Below are 27,583 nucleotides of genomic sequence, written 5' to 3' on the forward strand. Positions count from 1 at the left end.
CAGTGTGCACACCTGGCTCCTCTTCACTGGACTGTCCCTGTCTGTGTCCATTAGAACAAATAACCACAACATCATCCATAACGCACTCCCGGCACAGAACCATACCCCCCTCCCCCTCTCCACTGTAAATCTCCCACTTTGGTAAAGAGTTCCATTACTTTAACCAATTCCACCGGAGACTCCGGGTTCAGTGCCACAGACCGAAGCAGCCGATCACTCAAGGAAACGGATAGAAGTAAAATGTGTGCAGGTGTGGCCAGCTCTCGCTCAGGAACCCTTGATTGCCAATCACAGCACAGATTGGATTCCATGCTTCGTTTATTTGTCCAGCAGCAGATAATGAAGTGTTGCAGTGACAGAATGCAGCAGCATTACACACACACACACACACACACACACACACTTTTCTCTTAATAGTTTGATAACATTCTACAGCTGTGTGCGGACATGACTAAGAACTGTCATGTTGTTGGTTTTTGGCCTTTTTGTGGCTTTTGTTGGCACCAAACTTATTATATTATGTGGTCTGCTGACATTAGCTAGCTTTAGTTAGCAGACTTTAAATGGATGTATGTACTTTAACAGCACATTTAAACACTAACTGAACACATACCTCGTCAGGAGACGTGTTGCTTGTTTCCTGCGGGCCGTTTATCCTGTAGTTACTCCTTGTGGCCACAGGGAGCGCTGTGCTTGTGACTTCAGAACTTTAAACTGCTGTGTGTGTGTGTGTGTGTGTGTGTGTGTGTGTGTGTGTGTGTGTGTGTGTGTGTGTTGGGTTCTTATTGATCTATAGAACCTAGAAATGAAACGTTAAAAGAAGAAGTTGTGTAATGTTTTACTTTCTATTCTTATGTTCCTGATACTGTTCCACACTTTGATCTCCGCCCCGCTCCTGTTGTGTGGGCCTCATTGAACACACTATTTGAAGCTGAACAGGAAGCCGCTGCAGATCAGTATCTGTTGGATTGCATCGAGTTAACATCGATCTCCTCTGCTCCACGATCGTCTCTGGATAACTTTAAGGGATAACTACGCTTTAATGCAGGCGACAGGAAGTGTGCACACGATGTGACGTCGACAGAGCTCAGACGTCTCCACAATCACATCCTTCTGGTGAATGATGTAAAACCTTCCAGGCTGTTTGGCTGTAAAATATTCATGCTGTTATGGTTGTGCAGCACTTCGTAACTTCTCGGAGATGCCCGCGTGGCCTAATGGCAACACAACAGGCCATGAATGATTTAAACGGGTTTAGAGAAGGAGGCTAAAGGGCAGAGCAATCCTCGGCTGTATTTGTATTTCGGCAGGTATGAACACAACTTCAAGATGTATTTATAATATATCATGTTCTTAATCGGGACTGCAAACCTCACATTTACCCTCCAAAAGATGTCTGCCATGCGGCTCCTCTGTTCTCTGTGCATACGTTTCCAGCACGGTGCTCTAATGATTTGTATTTGTCCTCTTCTGTCTCACAGGATGACTTTACTTTACATTCTGTCAATCCTGACAACTTAAACTAACTTGCAACAGCTAATAGATTTAGAAGGAAACATAATGTTACATCATGTGTTACTGCAGAGATATGACTCTGAACGCATCACTGATGGTGTATTACATTATTATTACACTGTTTATGGTTGTGTTTAGGCACACAGAGCGTGCAAAGCTTTAATACAGTTTGTGTATTACGTTTATCTCAGAACGGCCATCTTTTCCTGACCTTCACCTTCAGCTTACGTTAACCTGAAGACAGAACGCTCTCTGGAGCCGGACGCTGCTGTCACAGTCGCTCTGTGCAGCTCTGTGATGCTGATGCTTGTTTCACTGTAACGCAGCGTTTCTTGCCTTATTTTCTCCACATTTCTGTTTATTTGTTCGCTCATTTGTTCCTCAGTTAGACGGAAAGTACTTCACTTTTCTCTGTTAATATTTCAGCACAGATTTAAAAGCTTTCATGAACTGGACGCTGGTTAGATGTTGTTCTGCAGCAAACTGCAAGTCAGTAGCAGAATATTCTGGATTATTGATATTGTAGCGCTGCAGGTTTATAAACGGTCACTGAAGCTCTCCTTCCCAAAGTGCAGCCGTCCTGCTGGATGACTCAGCTTTACAAACACAGCCGGCCTGAGTGAGAAGAGTGAGAAGAGTGTGCTGCTGAACTAAAGAACTAAATAACCTTTTCCACGGAGGTGATGGTGGAGAATATTGGACACGCGGCGCTGGATAAATGTTAATTGGCGGTGTTGCTTGTGTTCTTCTTCAGCTGGTTTATTTAGTTGGTTCCACGTCGTATATCACAGCCGGGTAGTTAACTCCAGACTCTCTGTGCTCCGCTGTGCACGGACATTTAAACTGAAGGGCTAAATTAGATGTTATGAATGTGTATATACTTATACGTCGCTGTACATACAGGAAGTGAAGTGATGTGTGTTGACAGGTGTACCAGCTGACATCGCAGAGTAAGAAAACATTTTATATCCTTTAATTTTAAATTTATGATCCCGTACAAGGTGTTACTGTTCAGAGAGAAATAAAATATTAAATCAATTTTATTATAGCTACTGAATAAAACATCTCACAAATAATAATAATAATAATGTTTAAAAATAATAATAATTAAAGAAAGAAAAAAAATATGAATAAAAAGCTTGATAATAACAATAATAATACTTTTAAAATAATAATGATTTAAGAAAGAAAGATGAATAGATAAATAAAATATAATATAATAATAATTAGATGAATAAAAAAGGAATAATAGATTTTTTAAAAATGAATAAAATGCATTATAATAACAATAATAACACTTTTAAAATAATAATGATTAAAATAATGATAATAATAATAATAATAACAATAATTTAAAACATAATAGATAGATAAAGAAAGAAAGAAATACATAAAGGAAAAAGATAATAGTAATGCTAATTAAATAATAATTCAAGAAATAAAGATAAATAGATCAATAAAATAAAAAAAGATGATAATAATATTAATAAAAAATTCAATAAAGGAAGTTTTGTTCTTTGTGCAATATTTATTTTCTGTGTCCTCTTCCATCTCACATCAAACTATATTTTGTTATGTTTCACTATATTTCTTGGACATGAGAAATACATTTTGATTTGTGCATGAAAAACAATTGAATCTGTATATCATATATATATATATATATATATATATATATATATATATATATATATATATATATATATATACACACATATACATATATATATACATATACATATATATACTATGGCCAAAGGTTTGTGGACAACACTGGTTTATAATGTAAACACATCTGACTCTAGACATAAGTAGAATACAAAATAACTTTATTTATAAAGCTTTCAAACACAAAGTTCTTCACAATAAAAACAGAACATGTGTATAATAACAGAATGAAATGAACTTAAACCCCAAAACTAAAAACAAAGCGAGTTAAACAAACTAAAATGTTATAAAACATGAATAAAAGAAAAGAAAAGTAAAAGGTTTTAAAAGAGATGTAAAAGACGAGACACAGTTTGAGCTCTGAATCTCTTTATAAAGCAAGTAAAGAGCTTTTCTGTGGCTTTCAATTAATCCAAATATCTAATGATCTCCACGGCGATGAGCGGGAACGCTTCACAGTACTGTTGCTGTGCTGCAGCTGAGCAGTAGAGAGGCAGCGCCCTCTAGTGCCAACACAACACACTGATCATGCACGCCTGCCATATTCATGTGTTCATCACACTGTAACTCAACTGTGGCTGTTTTGTGTCTCTGCAGGTTCTTAATAGTTCTGGGCTGTTTGATTCTGGCCATACTGACAACGTTCAGGGAGCACGAGAAGGTGTCTGCACACTGGCTGGTCATCCTGGTAGGAGGGACTTCTGATTGAATCGCATGTTGTGTCATGTAGTTCCAGCTCCTCATTAGACGTTATAACGTGTACACACGAAATATTCAAAGACTTCCTGGAAACATTTAAGATGCATTATTTCACACACACTTTAACTGCTGAGTTTTCTGTTGTATTAGATATTTATTTAATGTTTTTACAATTTTACGGAGGAAGATTTGAATTTAGTGGTAAATGTGGTACAAATCCAACAAAAAGAGTTTAAAATCTGACTTTCTTTAAAACATGTTTTCAAAACATGAAACGATTTGTTCAAAGTACACAAAGAACTGGAAGCAGTGAGAGTTTAACTTAAAGTAATAAACTTCATTTGTTTTGTACTTTTCTATCATAACAGTGCAAATAAACGTATTAAAATGTGCATGATACAAACATTAAATGTGAATAAATGCTGATAGAATAATAAGAAACGTTCTACCGTGTGATTTTGATGTAAACATTTACTTACTTTACTTACAGGAAACATTCGCCATCTTCATCTTCGGAGCAGAGTTTGCTCTGAGGGTCTGGGCGGCAGGATGCTGCTGTCGCTACAAAGGGTGGAGGGGGCGGCTGAAGTTCGCTCGCAAACCTCTCTGTATTCTCGGTAAGGAGTCAGAAATAAATGACATTATTAACGTAACACTGGATACTTAATGTCCGACACTGTGAAGCACAAACCTGCTCGTGTTACAGCTAAGTCTAATTAACAGCCGTTCAACATCTTCAGTGTTAATCATCTTGTTAGGATCTGAGTGCTCAGCTCTTCACAACAGACAGAGCAGCTGCGTGGGGTCAGACTCATTACACATGTGATAACAGCCTCACATCAGAGTCATGCATCCTTCTGCGCTGTGGCTCTTCTGTCTCAGACATCTTCGTGCTGATTGCCTCGGTGCCGGTGGTGGCGGTGCGGAACCAGGGTAACGTGTTGGCCACGTCCCTGCGCAGCCTGCGTTTCCTGCAGATCCTGCGGATGCTGCGCATGGACCGGAGAGGAGGAACCTGGAAACTGCTGGGCTCCGCCATTTACGCTCACAGCAAGGTAGGACTGGTTTGATGCTACTGTGTCTAACTAAGCATGCGGCATGAGTTCATGTGTGCTGAGGCGTGTAAACTCTGAAAGCAGGTGAAGTGTATTAAAGCTGGTATATTACACCGCTCTGGAAGTGAGAGTCACTACCATATATGGGAGAGAACATAGTGAGGCAGCAGCAGCTAGGAGTACGTTGTATGCTAGTGGAGAAGAGGAAGGGTTGACGTTCAGTTGAAGTGAAAGCAGTTGAAGTGTCAGATGAAATGAGCTCACGTGTGTTAAAAGGAATTGAGGTGTGAGTTGGGTATTTGCAGATCATCTGAACTGTATGAAAAGAACAACTGTTACTAATAAAGTGAAGTGTGATGAAGACGCTGCAGGAATAAAGACAGAAGGAGAGAGCACATATGGTTTTAGTCAAAGTCTAACTGCGTGTGTGTGTGTGTGTGTGTGTGTGTGTGTGTGTGTGTGTGTGTGTGTGTGTGTGTGTGTAGGAGCTGATCACAGCCTGGTACATCGGCTTCCTGTCTCTGATCCTGGCCTCCTTCCTGGTCTACCTGGTGGAGAAGGACGACGCCTCCATGGACGTGTCCAGCCACGACGACCCCACCGCTCAGCCCAAAGCGCAGGACTTCGACACCTACGCTGACGCACTGTGGTGGGGGCTGGTACGTGCATTACTTTATGTCTCTCTTAGTTTCTTTCTCTGTAAATTTCTCTGTAAAAAGATATATATATTTATATATCCTGATTGGTTAGTTTTTCTGCTCAGTGTTTCCTGTTGTCTTTTTATTTATGTATCTATATATCGATATATATATATATATATATATATATATCGATATCTATATATATATATATCTATATATAGATATATAGATACATATATAGATATATATAAAAAGACAACAGGAAACACTGAGCAGAAAAACTAACCAATCAGGAGACAGCAATCCAATAATGGAAGGTGAAGATGATCAACCTGGGAATTAAAAAATGTTCATGTGTATTTATATATAAACACACACATATCTGATAAATACTTAGATATGTAGTTATTTAAATACTTGCTGTGTTTAATCCTGGATTTAGGAAATTAAAAACATCCAGTCTTTAGCACATGGCAGTAAAAGGTGTAAAGAACATTTATTTTATTTTATAGTCTAAATGTGTTATTAATGTGTTCGATGCTGTGATACTGAATCAAATCAACACATTCCTGAAACCAGAGAAATGATTATGTTTCACATGTTGACGTCAGATTAAACGACTTGTTAAATGGATGTTTTGTTAAAGTTGGCTGTGGGTTTGTCTGCCGCTCAGATTGCACAATGATCGACCGATAACATTTTGACTTTGATCCAAACGTGGGATTTCTGCCAAAAAACAATTTTTCAGCCACTAATATTCTGCTGTCGTCGGGAAGCTGTAACGTTACAGTCGGCTGCAGAACAAACTACTATGTTGGAAAATCCAAACTGAAAGACACAGAAATATAATCTGTGAGCCTGAAGTTTGTTGTTGGCGGAGCTTCGTGCTCTAATGAGTCCTTCAGGTCGGGAGCACGCTGCAGGTCTTCCAACAGCATGGCCTCATTAAGGTGACCGTCCTTCAGCCTGGAGCGCACAGTTCAAGTTCTACGACTGCAAGCGTCCGCCCCGCTAAAGTGTCCTCGAGCAGGACACTCAATCCTCACCAGCGGCAGATTCTACAGGATGTTTGACCCTTTGAGACTCTGAACGGCCTTTCAGAGGATCGATCCAGAGGTCACAGAGATCACAGAGGTCACAGAGGTCGCAGACTTCGCAGAGCGGAGCAGGGCTGACGGCCGAGTGTCTCCGCACAACTACTGGATGCTTCTGAGAGAAGGACTCACACTGACACATCCCTCCGACAGTCCTTTGACGTTTGACTTCACCTTCGAGAAAGTGTGATCTTTGTTTGTGTCTTTTGCAGATCACGCTGACCACCATCGGGTACGGGGACAAAACCCCGAAGACCTGGGCTGGGAGACTGTTAGCCGGCACTTTTGCTCTAATCGGAGTTTCCTTCTTCGCTTTGCCTGCAGTGGGTTTACTCTCCTGTATCTGACATATTCATGAACACACAGATCCTGCGTTCATATGCTAACAAAGTGGGACTGATGTAGATATTTGCTCAGACTTGAAGATATTTCCTGCTCTGGTTTATGAGTGATATCTATGGAATCTTTATTTCTTTATTAAGCCAAACATTTACAATTTAGTGAAAACAAATGTAATTTCTTTGTGAATGGACCTTACATACACAGAGTTAGCAAAGTTATTCCAATAAGTGCTGTATTTGCATAAAATGCATGCATATTGGACTGTGCGTGTTTAAATGTACTTGAGTTTGTGTTTAGTTCACTTAACTAGTAAGTTACTGCAAACCAAAACATTAGCTAAAAAATAAAACTTCACCTGATGTTTCATAAGAGCATCTTCTGCTGTGTGTGTTGTGTCCACTGCGCTGGTTGTTTCTACTGATTCCTCTCACCTGCACAGATGTTCTGTTTCCTTCACTACTTGTGTGTGTGCAGAGCACTGTGGGAGCACCTCGACAGAGGACGATTGTGTGCGTGCTGCATCCACTATAGTTTGGTGTTGGTGCACGGTGAGCTCCTGAGGCAGCGGTGTAGTTGACTGTGTGTGGTGTTTGCAGGGGATCCTGGGCTCTGGCTTGGCTCTGAAGGTCCAGGAGCAGCACAGACAGAAGCACTTTGAGAAGCGCAGACATCCAGCCGCCGGGCTCATCCAGGTGAGACCGGAGTCTTAAAACTCAGTTGGCATCAAAGTGCAGATTCTGTTGAACTGTGAAACTATTTCTTGTTTTGTGTTTTTGTCTCAAGTCTGCCTGGAGATATTATTCCACCAATCCAATCAGGGACGACCTCATTTCCACCTGGAGATTTTATGAAACTATTATCTCTCTTCCCTGTTTCAGGCAAGTAACACCAACTTATTAAATATTATCATATCATGCCATATGTGAGTCATCCACAGTCCTCCATGCACTACTGTACATCAGCAACTGTTTCTGTGCACGTGTGTCACTGACCTGCAGCAGAGCGGACACACGTGTCACGTGCTCATACACGGCTTCGTTTCCCTGCTTGGAACAAAGAAAAGTGTTAATGTGTTCATGTCAGCACTGAGAGGCTTCAGAGAGACTGAATGTCGTGTTGTTAGCTCTGACAATGTTTTTGATTCTGAAATTAAACTTGAAACTTATTGGAAAGGTGAAGCATGGGCCGAGGAAGAACCCTCTACGTTTTGGAGTGGATCCGAATCCCGGGACTTATAATTATGATGCTGAAATAACCTAATCATCACATTTCAGTGTAAGAACTACATTTAAAGATGTCAGCCATCGGAGTATATGATGCCTGTGTCTGACCCATGATTAGGTTATGAACGTGACACAATAGGTGGGACTCAAAAGCAACAACTCAAGACGAGGTTTCAAAAGTAAAAAGGTCTTTACTCAAGATCGTTATAAATTACAACAAAAAATCACTCACTGAGGAAAAACATGAACTAAACTAAACTTGATTTAGGCAATATTCTACAATGGTTTAAGGTTTATGGTTTCAAAAACACTGGCTCTATTAGTGGTAAAACACAAGACAAACTGGCACAGGACAAAGGGAGACAAGGACTATATATACACACACACACACAAACACACACACACATACGAGGTAATGGGAAACAGGTGGCAACAATCAAACAGGCGGGAAAACTTACAGACAGGAAGTGCTCTGAAACGAGAGGGAAAGGTAATTACAAAATAAAACAGGAAGTGCCATGACAGACAGTGCATGACATGAGTGACTGTAACTTAACAAGTGAACAATGAGACTAAACATGGACTATAAACTAAACATGAAACATAACATAAATACCTCAACACACATGACGGGACGTTACAGATTAGGTTAAAAACGTAACGTGTTCTTCTCCGGCCCGTGCCGCTCCCTTCCACAAAGTTTCATATAAATCAGGCGAGTAGTTTTTCTGTAATCCGATAACTCTGAAAACATAACGTCCGTGGTTGAGAAGCTGCTTAATGATGTGCTTAAAGGTGCTATCAGTGAAATATGAGTACGTAAGCAAAGTGGGAACGTTTCCAGCAAATACTCACTTTTATTGCCCCTTTGTGCAAATACCTTGCTCTACACACCAAGTGGTTAAATACAAATAAAGATATGCAATAAGAAATATGTGTATTTCAGGACAACATGCATCTCGTAGCTTTTTGAACCTCGAAGAGATAAAAGTTGTCTCTTAAAGTGACTTAGAGATTTCTGAAGGGTATTTAAGCTCTGCTCTGCTCTCAGTTGTTAACTCTCGTACTGTTCTGCTCTGCTGTTCTGCTCTGCTCTGCTCTGTTCTGCTCTGCTCTGCTGTCGGTTACTGTACTTCTGCTCTGCTGTCGGTTGTTAACTCTCGTACTGTTCTGCTCTGTTCTGCTCTGCTCTGCTGTTGGTTGTTAACTCTCGTACTGTTCTGCTCTGCTCTGCTCTGCTCTCAGTTGTTAACTCTCGTACTGTTCTGCTCTGCTCTGCTCTGCTCTGCTCTGCTGTCGGTTGTTAACTTTCGTACTGCTCTCTCTCTCTCTCTGCATCCACAGGAAGGATCACCTGGAGTCCATGGCGAGGTGGGTCACTGCTGCCTGATCTCTCGCTGAGAGTCTTTCTGATGCGCTTTAATTAGCTCCACATGCAGGAAAGACTAATGAAGGTCTCCTAGAATACCCCCCCGTCCGCTTTTAAACAGCTTCCTATATTAATCCAGATGAACAAATCTCCGGGTTAATGTGGTAAATATGTGAATGGTGATATAAAACTCGTCCCGCTCCTCCACCGCCCGGCCATCCACATCAGACACTTTGATGACACTTAGGTTGCACGTTTATTTTTAGAAACCTATTAGTGAGTCCATTAGTTATGTTTCAATTATGAATGACAGTTTATATCGAGTAATTAGGCCCCGAGACGGGATCTTTGGGTTTGATAGTTTCCTCCATCGTGTGGATTGTTTGCATATCTTTGACCTTTGATGCAACGTGCTTGTTTGTGCTGTTTGTCTGATCTTATCACACTATATTTAGTCTTTGGGCTCAAGGGACTACTTTACTATTTACTAAAATATAATGAAATATTTAGAGAAAGATGATAAGAATCAATCTTCAGCCAAAGAGTTTGAAAAAGTCTTCAGCTCGGTGCCGAGGCCCAGAGGAATGAATCAGATCAGACCGACGCACCTTGACCTGCACATGTGACACGAACATGTTCATTAAAAAGACCTTTTAATATGTACAATATAAACACTTCATATCAACATGACATCCAAAGCCTGAATTGAGAAATCAACTCCCCATTGCAGTTGAGATGCAGGTGACAACACACACAGCGTCTGTCTGCCCCCCCCACAGCCTCATTACATCGCAGCGTTTTGCTCCGACGCCTCTTGGCCTCCACTGAGCCGCCATGTTCAACATGCTGGATTAAGTTACTGCTGCTAAAAGCTAAAGAGCAGCAACAACAGGAGCCCAGATACACAGGCTGATAGAGGGAGGGGGGGGGTTTATTTGTCCATGATTTGAGACACCTGTCTCAGTATAAAACAGTACGATGATGCTGAAGAAGCAGTTCACATTCCACAGCTGGGATTTAACAACATACAGAACATATGAAAACACAGTATTTATCTAGTTACTTGTACGAAGCACGGAGAAAGAAAAAAGACAGATAGATGGAGAAATGGAGGTGGTGGTGGGAAGGAAATACAAGAAGGGATAATAAAGAATAAAGGAGACACTTAAGGATGTAGAAAGGGAGAAGTGGAGTGAGGGAGAGAGAGAGAGAGTTGTAACTCCCTCGAAGGATCAGCTGCTGGGAAATTAGCACTCTGACATTATCTTGTTGCTCTGAGCGAGAAGGTGGACGACGGCCAGAAACTACAACAGAGCTGCCAGGTCCAACTGAGAGGGTGATAAGCCACTTACTGTGTGTGTGTGTGTGTGTGTGTGTGTGTGTGTGTGTGTGTGTGTGTGTGTGTGTGTGTGTGTGTGTTTTTCACTCCACTGAACGATATTATACCCTTTATCTGAGTTATCCAGTGGTTTTGTGTGGTCTGCAACAAAGCACTGAGAGAAAATTACATCCCATTTGAGAAGTCCAATTTTCTATGTGTGTGTGTGTGTGTGTGTGTGTGTGTGTGTGTGTGTGTGTGTGTGTGTGTGTGTGTGTGTGTGTATGTGTGTGTGTGTGTGTTACATTACATTTTAGGGTGAAGTCTTGGTTTAAGGTTAGGTTTAGTTAAGTTAAAAGCGAGGCAGTGGTGACGGTGAGGGTAAGCATGAGGCAAGAAGCGGTTAGTGTGTGCGTGTGTATGTGTGTGTGTGTGTGTGTGTGTGTGTGTGTGTGTGTGTGTTTGTGTGTGTGTGTGTGTTTGTGTGTGTGTGAGACATTTCAGACCTTTGGAGTGCAAACAGTGTTACCAAGTGTAGTAGGTGGGACTTTAGGATGCAGGAGATCCAGTGGATCAGGCGATGACAGATAAGGAAGTCGGAGCAGGTGTGTAAGTGGGAGGTGCTCAAAGTGTGCTCGGCCTCTTTGTCTTTCAAGACACATCGAGGGAGAGCTTCTCTAACATAACCCGTCCCACTCAAATCTACAGTTGTGGGAAATGAAAGCAGCTTAGTGTCTGGTAAACAGGGCAGAACATACTAGAAAAATAGGAACACCAATTTACTGTAATGCAAATCTGTATGAATCTTATAATGTTCATACAAACGTAGAACCTTACTGCAACTGTCACTGCAAGTGTGTGCAGGTACAGTAAACCAATCTGTGTGTGTGTGTCTTGGGAAGGCCGAGCTGTGGGAGATAAGGGGCATTATTTGTTCGCTGTTGTGTCGCCTCGTTTACAGAGAGCCACGGGATAATCACGTGTAATTTTCTGCTCTTTATTCGGCCGAGAATCCGTCAGAAAGAGATTTCTCTTCCTTTTAAGCTTCCTATTCTGCAGCCTCTCAGCGCCATAATCTGCCGTCTCTATTCTGCCCGAGGCCACATAGAGGCTCATATTGTGTGTCTGCTGTGGGAGCAAAGTCGCTGAGAACGCTCCACGTTTCAGAGGCCCTGTTCAGGCTGTTTGTCGGCTCCGGTTACCCCGCCTCTCTGCCTCTTCCAAGGCACACAGGAGTCTTATTTTACCCACGGAGCTCTTGTCTTTGTGCTGCCAAATATTGTCAGCCATTGGACAATAAAGGGGACCAATCTCTCGCAGCTCTTTGAGGTTACCTTCTGCCAGGAGAGCGTCATTGTTACGTCGAGGCAGCTGACCATGAAGACTTTAATTCCTCTGTGAGAGGAAAGTCAGATCTTTAGAAGATGCTGGAGTTGTTTGGTTCATTCTCAGAATGCAAGGACACAAGAATGGCCCTAAAAACTGCAGGAAGACACAACTTAGTACAAACTTGCAGGTCAAACGTTTTTTGCATGTCTAGGTGGTTTCAGCAGGATTCAAGGATTATATTTCAAGTCACTAAAAAAAGCTGTTCAAAAGCTTATGAACCTAAAGATCTCGTCAACCCACTTTAGTCCAATTTGAAAAGTATCACTTACACTCTGTAAAGAAAACATGGATGGAGCGTCTGTAATTCCGCCTTTGCAGATTTATTTTGAAGCCTTGATTCTGGCTTATCATTTGGAATAATCTTTATCAAAACCTACATTTTCCCACACACTGTTTAGTCCAACAGGTGTGTTGTATAAAATATTCAGTAAGAAGGGACTTGACAAGAAAAGACAGTCTGTAGACCTTCGTCTGCCCAGCTCAGACTCCAATCTGAGCTGGGCACAGCTTGGGAGCTGGAAGTGATTGACACTTATCAGTCAAGCAAAGATCTCCCCAGTAGGCCTCTTTAACTCCTAATAACTTCATCATAAAACAATAATTATCAACGTTGCCAACAGGACATGTTTGGACATATTGCGGCCATAGAAAGTTGATCAGTTCTGCATTGGTCATTAGAAGAACTGTGTCATAAGAAATTTTGGTGGATATCGTATTGTATCATAACTTTCTCATCCTCTCTTCTGTATTTCTTCTCTCTTTTTTTCCATTTCAGCCAAAAGCTGAGTTTACTCGAGCGCGTTCGCCTTCCCAATGTGCGGCCATCTGTTGGGTCGGGCAAGAGGCTCATAGGTCACACTGACTCCATCGAGGAAAGTCCCTCCAAGGAGACAAAACCTGCCGGCTTCAGTAACCGAGAACGCTTTCGCACCGCCTTCCGCATGAAGGCCTACACACTCCGTCAGAGCTCTGAAGGTATGAAAATAAAGGCTGCGATCATGAAACTGAAGGTTGGGTTTGATCTGTAATGTTTAGTTTCTGAATGTGACCACTGTTCCCAGATCACATGCTCATCATCATCATTTCAACTGTCTATGGTTTGCTAATGCACAATTCTTACATCAGCGTTGTCCTGTTATTTTTCTCTGTCAGATTCCGGAGCCCTGGCAGATCAAGCCTTAGAGGAGCGGGGCTTCCCCCCAGACATCCTCATGGAGGAGATGATCCCCACACTGAAACTGGTCATCAGAGCAGTCAGGTCGAGAACTTTAAATGTACATTTCATGATGGTCTGTGCTCACAGTGAAACAGCGTTTAGAGCGACCATGTACCTTGATTGTTTGAATATCTAATTCGAAGAGAAAAAGATACTTGTGTTATTGGATGGGCTGATGCGTATGTGTCTTTTAAGGACTGATATTCTTTTGTTGTAAATAGCTATTGTATTGTAGCTGAAATATAATGCACTAAAAACAAGTTATTTGTCCTTGTTCCAATTTCACTTTCCACCAGTTTTACTTACATTTGTTTTTGATACGTCCTTTTTAAAGACTAGTTGTTCAAATCAGGATATGCAGTATCTGAGAAATAATCTGCCCAAGCATTTGATGCCAATTTTTTGTTTACTTGACTGTTTCAATGCTGAAGACAAAATAAGATTGGTACTTAAAAAGTGTGGATGTTGGATCCAGCCTCAGTCATTACAGCAGCAGAACAAGAGTGAGCAGTGGAAACCAGAGACTGTAGGCAGAACTCCCTCATGCCTACAGTGTGCTGGTGAATCTATAGGCCACACAGCTGACATAATGCAGGAATTCAATCTAGTGTGAGGGCTTGTGAGATGAGTGATTAACCCTGTGAAAGTGCTGCTTCCTTCCACACCATTATTTCGGGGCTGAATGGGTCTGAATGGGATCCTCAGACCTGTCAGGTTTTAGTTTCAGGACCTAAGACTTTCTGCCAAACACTAAAGCTCGTGCAGCAGCCGCTTACTCTGGGAAGAGTCGGGTTCAAGGCAGATCAAAGTGGGAGTTCTGTGGGACAAAAGAAGGAGCTCAGTGGGTGGCAGGGTGGACTCAAGGTTGGAGTTCAAAGAACTGAAGGATGTTGGGTTTGATCCCAGGTACAGTCAGTAAGAGTAAGTGCTGGTCTTTGATCCCAGGGACAATTATGTTAAGTATGTACTCCTACTTACCCTTTAATAATCACTGACTCTGGTTGACAAATAGATAGATAACAAATGTAGGATCCTGTTTTAACAAAGATCATTTGGGCGCACATTGTAATAGTTTGCAGATTGGTGCCACGTCAGCAATGATACTGGCCTGTTATTGTGGAGCTGAAGGCTGAAGGCGAAGCTCTCTGTTGTCCAGTCGACCAGCGTTCCCACCCTCAGCTGTGCTCCTGAGATTCGGGTAGTGCTTGATAGAACAAGATCCCAGATACTGTACAAGCAGTCAAAATGGGCTCACCCATTGATTCCTGGTGGAAGATGCTAGGACATCCAGAAGTAGCTTGGAGTGCCATAATCAAAGTATTTATGAGCAGATCGTCCTGCGTATTGAAAGGAAACAGTCGAGGCGACTCCTGATTCGGATGCCTCCTAGTTACCTTAAGAGTTTTTTTGGGGGGGGGATGTCCACACCCGGAACATGCTGGAGGGATTACATCTGATCTGGAAAGTCTTGGGACGGCGACTCAGACCATGATAAGCGGCCGTAAATAGATGAAGATTTTGACTGTGGCTTAGATCAAACAAATAGATAACATTAAGGTGTAAGCAAGTTAAATACTCAGATCTTCGGGTGGCCAACAGTCACCAGCACAGGAACAAGAATGGTCACATGATCAGACAGGTTGTAAACAAACCCACAGTGATGTGGGATAAACGTATGTGTGGATATTATTTAAATGTAATGAACACAGAGAGAAGTTGATATAATGGATTCTGTCACTCTAATGTCCAAACTGTTGAATTAAAAACTCTTTGTCTCACAGGATCATGCAATTCCTCTTGAACAAAAAGCGGTTTAAGGAAACTCTGAGGCCTTACGATGTCAAAGACGTGATCGAGCAGTACTCTGCTGGACACCTGGACATGCTCTGTAGAATAAAATACCTCCAGACAAGGTCAGCAACTACTGCAAATGAGGGAGTCTGTTTGAGTCAGGCAAACATCTGTTCTTCCTCAAAGCTCATCCTCTTTCTCTTCTTTTAAGGATCGACATGATTCTTGCCCCTGGACCCCCCCTCACCCCCAAACAAAAGAAAACTCAGAAAACACCCTTTACGTACCCGTCCAATCAGTCACCCAGGTACAGTCGGATTATATCCCAAATTTAGTCCAAAAGTGTTGTATTTACTTTGTTTTATGTACTTTATGTACTGTATTAAGTATTTTCATTGCAATGTCACATAACTATGAATTTATCTTTGTCTTGTTTCTCTTATCGTGTAATATTCTAGTAGACTGTAAACATTTCCAATGATAAGTTATACTATTTATTTCTGAAGCAGTGGATCTGCGCAGGACAATCTGTTGTTTATTTCCCCCTAACAAATGTCTGTGCAGTCCATGTCTACTCAGTGTCCCTGTGTTCCAGGCATGAGTTCAACCTAGCCAAAGCCGCCTCCATGCCAGATACCGAAGACCAAAGCATGATGGGTAGATTTGTCAGGGTGGAGAGACAGGTGAGGATTAGAATTGCAAAGCACCTTGTGAGAAAATTTTTCAAGAGTTTCAGATTTTCTCATACATGTGAAATATTTGTATCTGAAAAAACAAATTTAAAAAGATTGGGGAGCAAATGTTGCTAGTTCAAATAAATCAGCCAAAGACTAAGTCTATTGGCCGTAGAACTATTTCACACCAGCATTTATATCAGCAAACTTTCATACAAAAACAACGACCAGTGGATTCGATCGAAGAGGGAGAGTAAGGCAAAGAGACACTTTCATGTAGACTTCAACTTTGACGAACTTCAACACACACATTTGCAGTGTTGAATTGACACTTCCTAAGTCCTGCCCTCTTTTGCTTTGTACTCCAATAACTAGCCTGGTTCCCAGCAGAACCATGGTCAACTTTCCCCCTTTCCTGTTATACTCAGGCTAAGCTAGTTGGCTCCCGCAGGGAACAATACCCTTCCTGTGAAATTAATTTGCTTTGTCACTTTCTGCTGTGGTCAAATTCTCAGATATATTCAATCAATTGTCAGTCTCAGCTGATGGTTTAATGTGTCTCTGTCTCAGGTGGAGGACATGGAGAAGAAATTGGACTTCCTGGTGGACATGCACATCCAGCACACTGAGCACCTGCAGGTGGACTCTGCCGGTGCCGCACACATGACCCTGGAGACCTGCGCCCCTACGGGGAACGGAGAGATCCGGCGTGTTTTCTTCAACTACGCTGAGGCGTTCCCACAGCTGTCGTACCACATGCCTGACACCAAGGTGAATCCGTATTATGGCAGAGGAAGAGGAGGTGGAGAGGGGACGGGGTTGGCTGGTGAAAGCCGGGTTCCTCCAGACCATCAACCCCCTCTGCCACACCTCCACCAACGCCACCCTGCAGCTGCCATCCCCACCTACACCGAGCGTCCCACAGTGTTGCCCATCAGCTCCCTGCAGGACTTGTCAGCAGGGCCGGGCAGGACCACAGGGGGGCGGGGGGGCGACTCGCCGCTCTCCATGCTATCAGTGAACCACGAGGAGCTGGAGCACTCGCTGAGCGGGTTCAGCATCTCTGGGGAGCGGGAGGAAGGGGAGGACTTGGGGGCCGGGCTAGCAACAGGGGACGCCAGCTGGACAAGACCCAGACCGAGCTACCTGGCAGAGGGGGAGACAGATACTGACACGGACCCCTTTACACCCAGCGGGGGGCCCCTTCCACTCTCCTCCACAGGGGAGGGATTTGGGGATGCTGTGTGGAACACGCCGCCCTGAGAGGTGTGCGTGTGACCACATACAATCCACAACTCTGAGTTAAGACCTTATATCTAGCCCATGCCTCTAAACCCAAATCAGTTTGGGTCAAAGCCACCTCTTGACCAAACCATTTGGAGGAAAGCCGGGTCTAATCCGCCTTGATGCTGTGAGGTTGTGAGCGAGGTCATCGACCTTCAGAGGCCAGCGGCGATCTCATCGACCGACAGCCGTCCAGACAGAGCCATGGCATGGAGACTGCCCAGAAATAAAAGGGAAAACAGACAGTTTGTAAAGTAAAACTCTGTATAGCGCACTCTTCGCAAAAAATTAGCTAAATAAATAATAAAGAACATTAATCAACATACTATATACACCCAAAAGCTTTATCGCTGCAAAGTCCAACCGCACTGCATGTAACGCATGCGATTTTTAGTGTAGACACTGCAAAGTTTAGGATATCAGGAAACGGAAAAAGCGATTGAATGGATACATATACTTGCTATGCCATTTTGTAACACTTATTTTTTATATGAATACATTTTCATGGTTTTTTGCATGGTTTGCATGATAATGCACCATTCTAGGGGTGGAGATTGGATGGTGATAATGGAACCAAAAGTCTCCTGTCTCTGTGTTTTGTATGTTTGATGAGTGTGTTTTCTGAGTGTGTATGTGAGAGATTGTGAGTGAGAGAGAAAAAGGGACTTGGATAACAAAACACTGGTTAGTTGCGGGCAGTCGTGTTTCACTATTTTTGCTTTTCTCTCATTGCGCTGTAAATCCTTCGAGGATCCGTTATGTCAAGGAAGCAGCATTTCTGATCCCGTCACTTTGTTTTCACACCACTGTGCTCTTGAGTTGTATGTCACCACTTTATGCATACAAACCTCCCAGTTTAAAAAGGTAAAAAATCAACATGAATTGAAATGAAATACTAAATATCTGTTGCTTTGTTGGCACATGAATTCAGGGATATAAACACCTGTACGTTTTTAATTTACAAAAGCTTGCTGAGCGTCAGTTCAGTTTGTCACTGGTTGAAAACCTGTTGATCAAATCATTTATATTATCAAAGCAAAATAGTGGCTAAAAATGACGCTCCCTAGATAAGAGGAGACACTTTCACATACAGTATATTAGTGTTCAATCATACAACCACAAATAAATCTGCATTTTCTTAACAGATCTGATGTTATGTTTCCCTCTTTAACTCTTGAGCTCTTGTGCTTCGTACAGTCACAGTATAAGACACCGCGTGACCTCTTGTCTCACGTTAGAATTTAAAGCTCTGTTTGCATTGGATGATCATTACATCCAGATATTGTTAATGATAGTAGAGGTCATCTGTGTTCAATTTGAATCCCTAAATCTATGTCCTGAAATCTATAAAATACATATTCTGTCAAAACATTCTGACAATAATTTCCCCAAACACTGAATTCTGCAGTAACTATGTTTTGAGTACAGTCCTGATGAAGTGCGGTACACAATAATGAAATTAAAACATTTACCCACAAATTCCTCATCTGAGACGGGTGCACGAGTGCATGAGCCAGTGAAGAACTTGCCTTAGCATTGCTTCTATATCACCAGATGTTATAAACGTACAATTATAAACTAAATCTGTTTGTAAATTGGCAGAAAAGCTGTTAAACAACAGAATTGACTTTCCTTACTGTCCAACAGTACATCTTTATAGTAATGCACTTCAAAAGATGAAATTTCATAACTTGCTTTTTTTATTTTAATTTCGCAACAAACACAAATTACTGTATCGTCCGGTGCTACACGGCGAGCATCTCGAATGTCCAGTTATGAACACAAACTCACGCTGTAAGCAACAACACCACATACTGGGAAGACTGGAGGGACATGTAGCAATGCTAGCAAGTGATTGGCTGCAAAAGCCCAGGTTTCAGATGGTCGACATAAAGAGCTTTACAGATCACGTATAGGCCTGAACAACATTTACTACTTTAGATTTAGGGCCACAATGATACTGAATGTAATATTTGACAACCAACTATATCTACACACGGATTATTACACAGTTATAGCATGTTAAAGCACCTTCAGAGTCAGCGGGATTTTATAGAGGGGCTTCCACACCGGGCTTGAACAGGAAGTACTGTAACCTGCTTAGAGATGCTGTTTCTTTAGTTTCCTCAGCAGGAAAGTGGAGTTTTTAATCAAGTGTTTGATTAAAACAAGCTTGTAGGTCAAATAGTTATAGAGCCAGCAACAACTTCAGTGACGATTTAGCAAACCACAGCTTGAAACAAAAGCCTGAGTCACATGTAGGGTCACTAGTTTTAGTACCCTGCCATGCTGCAAGTTTAATTTTGTGGTGGGAGATTTCGGTCTCCGGCCAAAGCTTGTCTGAGGGAGCGTTCACACCAAACCAGTTACATTACAGGTCATTTAGCAGACGCTCTTAACCAGAGCGACTTACAGTGAACTAAGTACAGGGACAGTCTCCCTGGAGCAACTCAGGGTTAAGTACCTTACTCAGGGGTACACTGGTGGCATCCTGGTATTGAACTCATGACCTTCTGGTTTGGAAGGTGTACCATTAGACCACTAGGCTATCACCACCCCAAGTTCCGTTCTCAGAACTGGTTTGGTGTGAACACTGCCTCACACTTGGTTTGTCAGAAGAAATCTCAAATTAACCAGCTTCATTAAAGTGGGTAACACACAACAAGATGTCCTGATCTACCAATATAACGGAAGGGGCGTGTTTCATTTGCTGAAACCGTTTAAGTGGAGACCTCCGGTGTCAAATGAAGCCAAGTTTTTGAGTGCCAAAAACTGCAGTTCCTCGAATGGCCACTGGAGGCTTTACAGCAGATATAAACATGTTTACACCTTCGTACAAATAACTTTGGTCTCTATAACTAATAGTCCCTGTCATGACAACTGTACGGGGTCTATGGGCTATGCCGTTGTTTTTGTATTTCAGGACACCTTCTGGTGCTTTTTCTTTATTTTTACCACGTCCACTTATCGCCGGTACAAAGAGAAGCTGTGTTTGAACCGTCCAACATTTAGTTTGTCGTCATTTTAAGCCATAATTTGGTCGTGGTTACTTTCAGTTTAATGTACCTTGAGGACAAATCTAAACCTTATATCTTCATTAACATAAACTCCACCCGCCTGGTGCTCCAAGCAGGTTAAAACAAACTCTCCATGTAGTTTACAGCTCAGATTGACGTCGGGTGTGGATGCAGCTACAGTCTGTGAATGAACAAGGTGAACCAAACACTTATTATTATCTATTTATCTTATTCTATTACAATTACTATTATCTTCTGCTACTGAAGCCCATTCAATGATATTATACTCTACAAATAAATGATCTTGCAATACGGACACAAATTGTCACCACATATAGATCTGACATGATGATACATCCCTGTAGACGTTCATTCATTGTGCCTCTGAAGCACATCCTTTAGAACGACTCCACTTCGTCACTTTGTGTTCAGTGTTTCAGTGCCACTTCATCTCACCACACAACAAACACACAACACAGGATTTATGAATGTGAGCTGTTTCCTTTCCGTAGTGATTTCTTTTTAAACTAGCACACAGTACAGTCTCGCTTTTGTAAAACGCTGTTTTGTAGCTTTGTGGTGTTTTCAGGCTCATTCACTGAATTCAGACGTGAGTTCAGCTGCACAGAAAAGTAAAGGTTGTAATGTTTTCTTTCTTTTTATAGCAACTCAGAGTTCAACTGTTGTTCACAGTGGAGTTCTCAGTGTTCTGCTTGTGTTGACGTTTAACATCAGGAAGAACTCGCTCAGTGTTTTTCTTGCTTTTGCACATCAAGTTTCATTAACAGAGAAAAGTTATATTCCTTCTGTTCAGATATGAATGTGCAGGCATCAGTCCATCACTGGAAATAACAGCATTGGTATATTTGTATGTACATGGCATATTACTGTTACATTTAACAATCTAATATTGTGTGAATTGTTAAAACTGAATAAATTGTCTTCCAAGACACGAAGAGACACTTGAAGAAGTGATGCTAGCAAAGACATTTGAAATACGAATATTTTCCAGATTATAATTTAGTATTTACATAAACCGGAAGTTTTTCTTCTCAGGATCTCAAAAGCTATTAATGAATGAATTAATGTATTAATGTACAGAGAACAGCAGCACAATAAGAATACAGCACATACTGGGCCTCCACTTTAACAAGTCATTAAGTCCTAAAATATCTTTTTCTCAAAGCAATTATGTGACATAATTCTACTTGTTTAATACATTTTAAGAAGATTGTTTTCTTGATTTTTGATCTTGAATAACTGAGTTGTTAATGATGTCATCTCAATATTTTCAAATGTAGTGCTCGCATCACTTTTTACAGTGTAAAAATAATTTCAATTCCATTTAATTTCTTGTCCACACGGGTTTTGTGAATGAAATGACATTTTGTGTGTTAAGAGCAAATAAGCCCGACATCATGCTGTATTATTTTATTAGGCTTTGTTTGTGAACACGTTCTCCAGTGACGTCTTTATGTCAAACCTCTCCACGACAGGCAAAAGGTTCAACTTGTAAACTCACTTATTTTAAGCACAATTGTACAACTTTCCCTCGTGTCCAATGCCAGAGTTTAGCGGTCAGATTAGCATACAGATTATCATATAGATTAGTATACAGATTAGCATACAGATTAGCATACAGTACATTAAGTGCTCGTATGTGATCAAAATAATTTCTCCTCCCACAAAGTCTTTCGTGCACAAAACTGAGCAGGCAGCTAAAATAACTCGACTTTCTTTTCCTAGTTTGTTATTCGTCTGCTGTTTGGTGCTCGGCAGGTAACGTACTGTCGCTTTATCAGAGCTTGTTCTTCGGATGAGATCCTGTAGGACTCAAAGGTAAAGTGTGTGTGCAGCCGAAGAACCAAAACCAGGAGCTGAAAGAAGCTAAAAGATGCCGACTTGGTGTTGATTTGATTCTCAGCGCCATGAATGAATATTTCAGTGATTTTATTCAGTGTTAATATAAAAAATATCACTTAATGTTCAACTAACAGTGTTTTTAAATAAAACACTTTTAATTCCGTTTTTAATTTCTAAGTTTTAAACCTAACTGCCATTGAATACAAACTAAAGTGATGCTAACAAACTGTTGAAGCCGTTGTTTCTGGTGGAGAGGTTTCCAGACAATAATGTCACTGGACGATCTAAACATTGACCGTCCTGCTCCAGTAATCACTGATTTATTTATTATTTCTATCAGCTGTGTGTCTGAAAGATGTTAAGATGTCAGAATAAATCTCGCCGAACAGGAGGAAGACTAATTCAAACGTCTCCAATGGAAAATGTCCGTGTGATAACTTTAATTGTCCATTTACAAGCAAACGTAACAAACGCAAAGTGTGCACATAGAAAACGGATCGCACAGATAACACAGGATGAACATGTTTGACACTTCAGTATCCGTACGCAGCGCAGAACAAGAAATCTTGTTTGTTGGAAAGAAACATTTTACGGTTAATTTGACGATCAGCATTTTGCTGTTTGTCTTGTTAACAGTCTGCCAGTTTGAAATTATTAATATTTTCCAAAACTCAGAATCGGTGCACACACTGGTGACTTCAGGACTTTGATTTCCCATCTGCAATGTCTTAAAATGTCATTTTAGGATGTTGATAGTATTTAGTTTGAAACCTAAAAGGTGCTAGATTAAATAGAGACGTTATTTACTTCTGGATGAGCACTTTTTAACCATGCTGTAATATTTCCAATGATTTGGTCAGTTTCTTGTTTCAACACTAAACCTTTCCTTTAGCACTTATTGCGAGGCGCTGTTTTAGAGGTCACACTCCCTTATTTGGTGATAGTACCCAAAGGATCTGCTGATCCCCAATGTCCCTGTTTGTTTACTGGTGTTGTTTGAAACACAAATATAAGATGCATTGAGTTTCAATGAAATGTTGGTGTTCTGGCACGTTGTTTTGGACACTATATTAAAATCAGGTTCCAGTGCGCGGACACTGTGTAAGGACAGGAGAAGAAAATAACAATATTTGGTTCATTTCACAGACGAAACACCGGTTACGAGTTGCAGTTGTTGTAGCAGCCGTTTTATTGTCTTTCAGGAAATTCTATTCTGAATGTAGAAACACAAGAAGCCCGAAAACGCAGCAGTTGTTTAGTAAATCTGTAGGAAAAATAACTTACAGAAGTCTAAATACACTTTATTTAACTTCATGTCGGGAAAATCTTTTTTATTTATTACTGATTTCTCTTGATAGATTAAATTAAAATCCATAATCTGGTCCTGTAATGAAGCATGCACTTAAAACAAGCATTTTCAACACATTGCTGCCCTACATGAGTAATTCCATGTGTGTGCACACTCTTCTGTGTTGTTTGTGTGTGAACTCGTCTGTATGTGCATTCTGAATGAAAAGGAGCACTTTACAGCAGCCGTGTAATCAAGAGGGCAATAGTGCGTGCTGTGATTATTCTGTTAAGTATGGTTGTAACTGTAACTGCATACCAAGCAATGCACTGATCCACACATTCTACATAACCTGTCATTTTATGGACATCTTAATTGCTACAAATTATTTGTGCCTTGGCCTTTAACCGTGCGGTTATTTTCTTGCTATGACTGTCAAAGTTCAGCTGAAAGTTGTTGTGATATCTGTGTGAAAGGCTGCATTTACACACACACAAATAACCATCTGAAATGTTTACGTTTGAACCGACATGACCTTTACACTTTTCACCAGAGAGGAAAGGCTGAGCTCCTTTACAAAATGCTAGCTAGCTGCAGTAACTAGTCAGGAGCAACAACATTGTTAGACGATTGTTAGTATAAAGAAGCTAGCTTTTCTAAGCTACACTAGACATATTAACACGTCATCTAAATCAGATCATGTGTTTCCACATAGTTACACGTTCTTCTACGACTTCATAGAGAGCTAAGTCCTGATGTCACTCTAGGCTAGCTGCTCCATAGAGTTGTGTAAGCTAACGGAACAACTAGCTTTTGCAACTCTGAGAATTTGAGTTTCTGTCATCGGCCTTTCTTAAAAATGTAAAGTGTTCCTCGATAATAATTGTCTAGATTAGCACTTGTTATGAATTGTAACCTAACCCGTTGTGATTTTAACAAAGTTAAACCAGGATTTATTTGTTGCTATTCAAAAAACTAAAGCTATCATGACAGCACAGCAGTGTGTGAGTGTCTGCACTAACCATTTCTCCACCTGATCGAATGTTATCAGCTGGTTAAAAAGGCATTTTCAGTGGTTTTCTGTTTCGTACACAGTACAGTACAGAAGGGGAATGCTACACCAAGTATTAGCTTTTATCCTTGATTCACACGCTACAACAGGAAGTAATTGTGTCAGGAGCAAAGGCGGATGTAAGCTCATGTCGTATAAAGACTGGATTCCCACCAGGAGACAGGTGTTTGTTTCCCATGTGAGACCAACAACATGTTGTTTTTTGTGTTCATAACATTTACTTTCACTTTCACTTTACAAAAGTAGTTATTTAAGCCAAACCGCAATCTTTTCCTTGACCCAACCAAGTAGTTTTGTTTACTTTCAAAACGTTCACTTTTACAACAAAGTGGGTTGAATTTGATTTGACCCGTCTGACATATTAAAAATGGTCACGATAACCACTGATAATGCACATTTAATCGGCTGATAACATAACAAGTGGGGGGTTTCTGCCATTTCTATGATCCACTTTTTAGCCCAAGTTTTTGATCTGCAAAAAAACACATTTGGCCCTCTCAGTTAAACTCATTAAATCTCCTTAAACATCAATAAACAATGATATTATATTATGATATGATTTAAAAACATGTTTTATCCCTCTACAGAGAAAAGGAGTTAACCACGTGAGATGCTGTTGAGTAAAGTTATGTTGTAGGCTGAAATTTGTGTTGAAATCGGGATTGTGTTTGAGGTTTTCCCACTGGAACAAAGCGCAGCTCTATACTGCAGGACTTAAACTGAAAACAACTTAAACTGGCCAGATACTGTGAAAGCTAGCTGGACATAAAACCTGCACAACATCATCAATAGCTCAACATTTGCTGCACAGTTTTAATTCCTTCGTGTTGACGGCTCAGTACAGAGACGCCTGTGGACGAGGATGTTTTCACAGACAGCTGTGACGGGAAATAAGAAGAGAACGATATTCAAACTCATATCTGCTGTTCTTGTGTAAATGCAGCCGCCACGCTTTGAGAAAGAAAAGAAACGGACTTTCTACACTTAGATATTACAGACAACTTGATGTTAACTGACAGCAGCTTTTATGGCTCGTAAAAAGGTTTTGATGTTCTTAGGTTTTATTTAAAGGGAAGTTTGGACAACTTTACACTCGTGGCCTTCAGAGCTGTGCATCATTTTTCTCATTCCAGTTTGAAAAAAAATAAAAATTGCCATTTCTATTCTGTATTAGACACTTTGAATATTTTGTTTTGATGATATAATATGCAAATGTATTCTTACTTGATTTTTTTATTTTTTTGTCTTTTCAATTGCACCAGTTATTAATAAAGTATTGAATTCATAATTGTATGAGCGGGTATTGTGTGGGTGACATGAGATGTGATGTAGACGCCATGACCTTTACGTACACAATCAGGGCAAACTTTACACTTGAAAACAAGAAAAGTCTGCATCTGAAGGTAAGCGTCTTTACAACATTTTATCTTTATTCTCAACATTTTATATTTATTCTTAATTTTTTTTATTTATTCTTAACATTTTATATTTATTCTTAACATTTTATATTTATTCTTAACATTTATATTTATTCTTAACATTTAATATTTATTCTTAACATTTTATATTTATTCTCAACATTTTATATTTCTTCAACATTTTATATTTATTCTTAACATTTTATCTTTATTCAACATTTTATATTTATTCTTAACATTTTATCTTTATTCAACATTTTATATTTATTCTTAACATTTTATCTTTATTCAACATTTTATATTTATTCTCAACATTTTATATTTATTCTCAACATTTTATATTTATTCAACATTTTATATTTATTCTCGACATTTTATATTTATTCAACATTTTATATTTATTCAACATTTTATATTTATTCTCAACATTTTATATTTATTCTCAACATTTTATATTTATTCTCAACATTTTATATTTATTCTCAACATTTATATTTATTCTTAACATTTTATCTTTATTCAACATTTTATATTTATTCTTAACATTTTATATTTATTCAACATTTTATATTTATTCTTAACATTTTATCTTTATTCAACATTTTATATTTATTCTTAACATTTTATATTTATTCTCGACATTTTATATTTATTCAACATTTTATATTTATTCAACATTTTACATTTATTCTCAACATTTTATATTTATTCTCAACATTTTATATTTATTCTCAACATTTTATATTTATTCAACATTTTATATTTATTCAACATAAACATGTTTTTCCATGTTCAGCTTAATAAGCATGAGAGTAAACGCCCACCGTGGGAGCGCAGCCACAATGTATATGTGTGCCATTTATTTCTTTACTGCTTAATACATTAATTTTATTCTTGTTATAATTATTAGAGTCTGTGTGTCTCCTCCCGGGGGGCAGCTGTTCCCAGGCACTCAGCAGCCCTGTTTCCTCCTCTGCCAATTACTGCTGTGTGCCTCAATGTGTCCCAATGTGAAGCCAAGGCGAGCAAAGTGCCCACCAATCCCCCGTCATTAAAGACTCGCATTCACTCCTCTTATTCACTGATCTTCCCCACGGCTCGTATGTCACTCCAGCGGCTTGTTACGGACATTTACCTACACTGCAAGAAATGTCCCCCTGTCACCTGCTAACACTGTGTTCTGACTCATAGATTAAAAGCTCATCAAACATACAGAATCATTGCTCATTTAAACAAAAATAAGGACTGCTGGAGGCTAAGAAACCTTCTCCATCACATGGAAAATGTTGTTTGTTGCAAAACAACACACGGCCCCTGAAGTCCTGAAAGATAATATATACTTTCAGGACTTTTGGGGCTCAAAACAGACAGAAATGTATAAAGTCACATTTCAACATATTGAAAAAACAATATATATAAAAAATATGTATTTCACAATGAAATAAGTTATTGATTTACCAGAGCAAATTCCTTGAAGGTGGAAACCTACATGGCAATTAAAAATGATTCTGATTCTGATTTTGCCCCACTGTTATTTTATTTTAAACATAATGTGACAATATGACACTAAAAGGTTATTGCATCATGCCCCTGAACGCTTCAGAAGTAAGTACAGATAAACACACTTTAAATGAAGAAGTGAAATTA

The 27,583-nt window shown here is 40.1% G+C and overlaps 1 protein-coding gene across 2 annotated transcripts in view; it reads left to right on the plus strand.

The window, feature by feature from the left end:
* Positions 1-25,811, plus strand: part of kcnq3 (potassium voltage-gated channel, KQT-like subfamily, member 3) — an 89,812-nt gene extending 64,001 nt beyond the window's left edge. For both annotated transcript variants that reach the window (XM_029453149.1, XM_029453148.1), the window contains exons 3-16: positions 3,781-3,871; positions 4,373-4,499; positions 4,765-4,937; positions 5,423-5,596; positions 6,885-6,995; positions 7,611-7,706; positions 7,798-7,892; positions 9,582-9,608; positions 13,089-13,288; positions 13,466-13,571; positions 15,311-15,442; positions 15,532-15,627; positions 15,916-16,003; positions 16,565-25,811. In XM_029453149.1, coding sequence (XP_029309009.1) covers positions 3,781-3,871; positions 4,373-4,499; positions 4,765-4,937; positions 5,423-5,596; positions 6,885-6,995; positions 7,611-7,706; positions 7,798-7,892; positions 9,582-9,608; positions 13,089-13,288; positions 13,466-13,571; positions 15,311-15,442; positions 15,532-15,627; positions 15,916-16,003; positions 16,565-17,257 — 2,209 coding nt within the window. In that variant the 3' untranslated portion in view covers positions 17,258-25,811. The remainder of the gene's footprint in view (positions 1-3,780; positions 3,872-4,372; positions 4,500-4,764; positions 4,938-5,422; positions 5,597-6,884; positions 6,996-7,610; positions 7,707-7,797; positions 7,893-9,581; positions 9,609-13,088; positions 13,289-13,465; positions 13,572-15,310; positions 15,443-15,531; positions 15,628-15,915; positions 16,004-16,564) is intronic.
* Positions 25,812-27,583: the final 1,772 nt, after the last annotated feature.

Source organism: Cottoperca gobio, chromosome 17 (genome assembly GCF_900634415.1).
Source record: "Cottoperca gobio chromosome 17, fCotGob3.1, whole genome shotgun sequence".
NCBI classification, from domain to species: domain Eukaryota; kingdom Metazoa; phylum Chordata; class Actinopteri; order Perciformes; family Bovichtidae; genus Cottoperca; species Cottoperca gobio.